Source organism: Hylobates moloch, unplaced genomic scaffold (assembly GCF_009828535.3).
Source record: "Hylobates moloch isolate HMO894 unplaced genomic scaffold, HMol_V3 SCAFFOLD_19, whole genome shotgun sequence".
In the NCBI taxonomy this organism is placed as follows: domain Eukaryota; kingdom Metazoa; phylum Chordata; class Mammalia; order Primates; family Hylobatidae; genus Hylobates; species Hylobates moloch.
In genome coordinates, this window is record NW_026652294.1 from 39,347,491 (window position 1) to 39,353,773 (window position 6,283).

The 6,283-nt window shown below is 48.8% G+C and overlaps 1 protein-coding gene across 2 annotated transcripts; it reads left to right on the plus strand.

Annotated features, from left to right (window-relative positions):
* Window positions 1–428: 428 nt before the first annotated feature.
* On the plus strand, window positions 429–5,474 carry ODF4 (outer dense fiber of sperm tails 4). Of its 2 annotated transcripts, XM_058431809.1 has the most exons (4): window positions 447–1,094; window positions 4,295–4,468; window positions 4,770–4,904; window positions 5,095–5,474. In XM_058431809.1, exons 1-4 carry the CDS (start codon window positions 641–643, stop codon window positions 5,277–5,279), a joined length of 948 nt encoding a protein of 315 aa, XP_058287792.1. In that variant the 5' UTR covers window positions 447–640; the 3' UTR covers window positions 5,280–5,474. The 2 variants fall into 2 exon arrangements, with proteins under 2 accessions (XP_031994834.1, XP_058287792.1); XM_032138943.1 differs by lacking the exon at window positions 4,295–4,468 and having other exon boundaries at window positions 429–1,094.
* The last annotated feature ends 809 nt before the right edge of the window (window positions 5,475–6,283 follow it).

Here is a 6,283-nt window from a genome sequence, read left to right on the forward strand (position 1 = left end):
TAATTTTGTATTTTTAGTAGAGACGGGGTTTCTCCATGTTGGTCAGGATGGTCTCGAACTCCCGACCTCATGTGATCCACCTGCCTCAACCTCCCAAAGTGCTGTGATTACAGGCGTGAGCCACCGTGCCTGGCAGAGGCCAGAAGTTTGAGACCAGGCTGGATAACATATCAAGACCCCATCTCTACAAACAATTGAAAAACTAGCCAGGCATGCTGGCACAATCCTATAATCCCAGCTACTCAGGAGGCTGAGGTGGGACGATCACTTGAACCCAGAGTTCAAGGTTGCAGTGAGCCAAGGTTGTGCCACGGCACCCCAGCCTGGGCAATAGAGAGAGACACTGTCTCTCTAAAAAAAAAAAAAAAAAAAAAAAGGCTGACGCCTTGGCTCCCCTCCCCCATCTCACTGTGCCCCAGGAAAATTCCGTGGCAGTTAGGGGACCTGGCCTGCTGAATGGGTTGGGGCCTTCTCTTGGATCAAGAGTCTCTTATTAGATCGAGGTCTCTTATTAGACTTCCTCATTCTTTCTCAGACCTCAGGCTGCATGGTGGCAGCTGATGAAAATATCTAAAAGATGAAAAGAGACGATTGAGCCTGGTGAGGGAAGGGGGAGACAGGGGGTGAAGTGGTGCTCAAGATGGATGCAGAGGACTCTGGGAATGAGTTTCCCAGGTCAGAAGGAGAAAGAGACCAACATCAGAGACATGGAAAGGAACGGAAGAGTGGGGAGGCAGGATGGGGCACAGGTGAGCTGGGACAAGACGGGAGACTGCTGTCCTCCACCCTCTCCCTCAGCAGTAACAGGTCCTCGAGCCAGCGCCGGAACTCTCCGCTGCCCTTTCAATGGAGAATTACACACAGCTTCCGCTGGATGGCCCAGGTGTTGGCTTCTGAGCTCAGCCTGATTGCCTTTATCCTACTATTGGTCATGGCCTTCTCCAAGAAATGGCTGTACCTCTCTAGGAGCCGCTTCTACCAGCGCTGGCCCGTAGATGTCAGCAACAGAATCCACACATCAGCCCACATAATGTCCAGGGGGCTCCTGCACTTCTGCAAATCCAGGAGCTGTTCTGACTTAGAGAATGGGAAAGGTGAGCCCCTCCACCCCCCATCCCAGCCCAGGCCGCCAGCCTGTCTTGGCCTCAATATCTGCACCCTGGATGTATTCTTGTTCCCTCTCTCTGGTCATCTTTACTTTTTGGCCTGCAAGATGGTTCCACTGGCACTGAGACCTCTGATGATCATTTCTCATCCTGTAGCCTGGCTAAATAGATTTGATTGGTGCAATGGAAAATGTCACTGCTTTTGATAAAACCCAGAGCCAAATCTGTGCTTCTAAGAATGCTGTGAGAGAGTTGGGCATGGTGCTGCACACCTGTAGTCTCAGCTATCCAGGAGGCTGAGGCGGGAGGATTACTTGGGCCCAAGAATTTGAGTCCAGCCTGGGCAACTTAGTGAGACTCCTGTCTCAAAAAAAAAAAAATTAGGCTGGGCGCTGTGGCTCATGCCTGTAATCCCAGCACTTTGGGAGGCCAAGGCAGGCAGATCACCTGAGGTCGGGAGATCGAGACCATCCTGGTTAACATAGTGAAACCCCGTCTCTACTAAAAATACAAAAAATTTGCCAGGCATGGTGGCACATGCCTGTAATCCCAGCTACTCTGGAGACTGAGGCAGGAGAATTGCTTGAACCCGGGAGGCGGAGGTTGCGGTAAGCTGAGACCGCGCCATTGCACTCCAGCCTGGGAAACGAGAGTAAAATTCTGTCTTAAAAAAATAAAATAAAATAAGTTGCGAGGGGCATGGACTCTTAGCTCAAGAGAATCATTCATTAATCGCCTAATTTACCAGGGAGAAGAGATGGGGGTTTCCTTAGTCTTGTGTACCCAGAGCTTTGAGAGGACTTCTTGCAATGTCCCCTCTCAGGCCCTGATCCACACATTCTCCTTTCCTTCTGCCTCAGGCCTTGCTTTTCTGGATCATTTTCCTTTTTCCACATTTGGCTTCTGTGTTCCTTCCTTCCCTGAATTCTTGCAGCTGCTTCATTCCTTATCCTTGTTTTTTTTTCTGTTTGTTTCGCTGATTTTTTTAGAGACAAGGTCTCACTCTGTCACCCAGGCAGTGCAGTGATGCAATCGTAGCTCACTGCAGTCTCGAACTTCCGGGCTCAAGGGATCCTCCTGCTTTAACTTCCTGAGAAGCTCAGACTACTACGGGCCCTGGCCACCACACCTGGCTCTTATTCTTGTTAGTCTCTGGTTATGCTGCTCCCTCACCCCTCAGGAATTTGGAGTTCTTAGTTCCTGGGGATAACCAGAGCTTTTGACCCTTATTTCCACTTTTTCACTCTCCTTAGCATGAAAAAAAAATCACACAGCTATTATTTTCTGAAAGTATTACATGAATATGAAAGTATTCATATAATGAATTATGAAAGTATCTCCTTATTATGATAAATTTGGGGAAACAAAAGCTATCCTTTATTGTACACTTACTCCATTTGTTCAATTTAGTCCTCAGTCAACCCTAAGGAATAGGGATAATTATCTCTATTTTAGAGATGAGAAAATTGGGACTCAGAGAGATTAAGTACCTTGCTCAGGGTAATAAGGCTATTGGATTGAACCAAAAGACATGCTAACATTTCACTGCTTTTCACCTACAAAAGGAGCCATTTCATATGGATCAACCTAATAATGGCAGGTTTGGAATTGCAACTCAGGTGTGCCTGGCTCTAAAACTCACGTAGGCGCCTTGCTCTATGGAGTTACTCAAAGACAGCCAGGCTTTTTATTTTTATTTATTTATTTATTTTTTTTTGAGACAGAGTCTTGCTCTGTCGCCCAGGCTGGAGTGCAGTTGTGGTCTCAGGTCACTGCAACCTCTGCCTCCCAGGTTCAAGCGATTCTCCTGCCTCAGCCTCCCAAGTAGCTGGGATTACAGGCGCCCACCACCATGCCCAGCTAATTTTTGTATTTTTAGTAGAGACAGGGTTTCACCATGTTGGCCAGGCTGGTTTTGAACTCCTGACCTCAGGTGGTCCAGCTGCCTTGGCCTCCCAAAGTGCTGGGATTACAGGTGTGAGCCATTGCGCCCAGCCAAGTCCTGCAAATTTTACCTTCTAAAAAATTCCTCAAATTTGTCCCTGCCTTGGCTGGGCGTCATGGCTCATGCCTATAATCCCAGAACTTTGGGAGGCCAGGGCAGGTGGATAACGAGGTCAGGAGTTTGAGATCAGCCCAGCCAACATAGTGAAACCCCACCTCTACTAAAGATATAAAAAAAATTAGCTGGGTGTGGTGCACCTGTAATCCCAGCTACATGGGAGGCTGAGGCAAGAGAATCGCTAGCTGGGATTACAGGCACGTGCCACCATGCCCAGCTAATTTTTATATTTTTAGTACAGATGGGGTTTCACCATGTTGGCCAGGCTGGTCTCGAACTCCTGATCTCAAGTGACCTGCCCACCTCGGCCTCCCAAAGTGCTAGGATTACAGGGGTGAGCCGCCTCACCCAACCCCAGTTGTATATTTTTAAAGAGACAGGGCCTCCCTGTGTTGTCCAGGCTGCTCTCAAACCCTTAGGCTCAAGAGATCCTCCCACTTCAGCTTCCCAAAGTGCTAGGATTACAGGTGTGAGCCACCGTGCTCGGCCTTGATGGTTTCTCACAAATCACACTTAATTAGCAATTCTTTGTGTTGAGCTTTATATGTTTATCAGAGATTTTTACTCCTTCTTTGGAGAATTGCAGTTTAAGTCCTCTGTCCATTTTTTCTGTTGAGGTATTCGTTTGCATGTGGTTGAGGTTTTCAAACAATATCCATATCAAGGATCTTGGATTATTTAAGAAGTGAAAACAATATTTCATTGTTATTTCAAATGTGCATTTCTCTGATTATTAATGGGCCTGTACGTTTTCTTTCTGTCTTTTTTGTTTTTTGTAGGTGGAGTCTCACTCTGTTGCTCAGGCTGGAGTGCAGTGGCTTAACACAAACTCCACCTCCCAGGTTCAAGTGATTCTCCTGCCTCAGCCTCCGGAGTAGCTGGGACTACAGGCACGCACCACCATGCCCACCTAATTTTTGTATTTTTAGTAGAGATGGGGTTTCACTATGTTGGCCAGGCTGGTCTTGAACTCCTGACCTTGTGATCCACCTGCCTCGGCCTCCCAACGTGCTGGGATTACAGGCGTGAGTCACGGTGTCCGGCGGTACATTTTCTTGTATTTGCTGATCTGATTATGTTCCTCTTTTGTAAATCCTTAGTTGATCTTGTTTGTCATTTTCCCCAGACAGTTTTAAGCTGTGGACAAATCAGCCCATGTTTAAGGTGGCTAAGTTAAGCTTCAACCTGACCCTGGGGCTGGGCCTCGTCCTCACCATCTGGTTGCACCTACCCTACCTGCCCGCTGTTCAGAAATTGCCCTTTGTCGGCTTGGTCGGGACCATCTTGAGCTTCTGTGAAGGTGCCTCCTAGCTCTGGAAAGGTCCTTTGTTTTCTTCACCCCCATCTTCCTGGGCACTTCTCCCTCTTCTTTGGGGGTGGTATGGGGGTTTTGTGGGTGGTGGGAGAACAGAACTGAGAATCGAGTTACATCATTTCCCGGTCACAGGAGAGGTAGAAATGGAGGGGTTGACTCCTGGAACCTCAGGGGCCAGTCACTCTGTGCGTGGTGATGTGGTTTGTGGCTGTAGCCCAGCAGATGAGGAAGAACCTCCTGTGGGACTCTTGTACGACAATGAGACCCTCTGCTTCCTGTCTCCTAGTCACCTTCATCTTCTCCACCCTCATGCTGTTCCCCATTAACATCTGGATCTTCGAGGTGGAGAGGAATGTATCCATCCCCATCGGCTGGAGCTATTTCATTGGTTGGCTGGTGCTTATCCTATACATCACCTGCGGTGAGTGGCCAGAGGGCCCTGGGGGAAGGAAGGGACATGGGTAGGTTAGGGCAGGGAAAGTGTGGAGGGAAGAGGCTGGCGATCCCCAGGGCTAGATTTTTAGGGTCTTATCTTCCCTTTGGTCTCACCCTGCTTGTCACTTAACCTCCCAGTCACAACTTTCCTCTCCCCTGTCCCTGTCCTTTCCCAGCGATCCTTTGCTACTTCAACTATAAAAGTTTCTGGAGTCTGATTCTGAGCCACCCCAGTGGCGCCGTGTCCTGCAGCAGCAGTTTCCACTCAGTAGAAGAATCTCCAAGGGCACAGACGATCACAGACACCCCCATCACCCAGGAGGGAGTCCTGGATCCTGAGCAGAAGGAGACACACGTGTAACCTTTTCTGAACTCCTGGCACCAAGTTCTGTCCATTCATCTGACCCCATCTCCTCATCCTCCCCCTAGCCCTTGAATAGGTTGGTCCTCATCATTGCAAGGAATGAGAAAGGGAGGATTTTGCACTCCTCTGCTTTCTCCCTGCCTTGATTGAGCTTGAGTGATGTGGAATAAATTGTCCGTCTCTTCTTTCTCATTATCTGGCTGTTGTTGAGGCAAGCTAGGGGAGGAGGGAGAGGAAGGGAGAAAGAACAAGTTTGTTTTCCAGTTCTTCCTGCCCAGGAGCCTTTTGGCACCCGTTAGTGCCTAAACCTGCCCAACCTCTACCAGGGCATACTTGTACATGGGCAAATACCTCTGGAGAGCTAAACCTCTTTTTACTTTGTTATCCCTGACCCAACATTTGCTAGTTAGTGGGTGGAGGAGGTAGAGCTGATTAGGAGAGAGATATCCCTTGCCAACTTGTTGGCTTAAGCATAGTGAAGGATTCAAAAGCCAAATGGCTCAAAGATAAGAGTCAGGTTAAACAAGGAGCACCACAGCACAGGTGGTCAGCCTGGGTGTGTGTCCTGGGCAGCAGTCCCACCTTCTGTGTCCAGCTCCGATGACAGACCGCATAGAGCCTGTGCCCTGGAAACCACCACTACCACCGTCCCCCCGGCTGCTATAGCTTTCCACCCAAGCCTCCCACACCCTCCACCATGTAACAGCAGGAATAAAACATGGCAACAAAGGAAAGCATTAGGGTTAGGTCCTAAGACCAAAAGGTAAGTTGCATATTTGGGTTTTAAAGCCAGCTTGGGGAGTGCTGGCAATGCCCATCAGGCTTTGGACACGTTGCCCAGAGAGGCCAGCCTCCTAGGAGAGCATCCATAGCTGATCTTGGTCATGTCTATCCCTCCAGATGAAACCGCAATACATCCTGCTGATTGGTAGAGCCCAGTGGTCTGTTTTGATAGGGCGCTGATTGGTGCGTTTATAATCCCTGAGCTAGACACAAAGGTT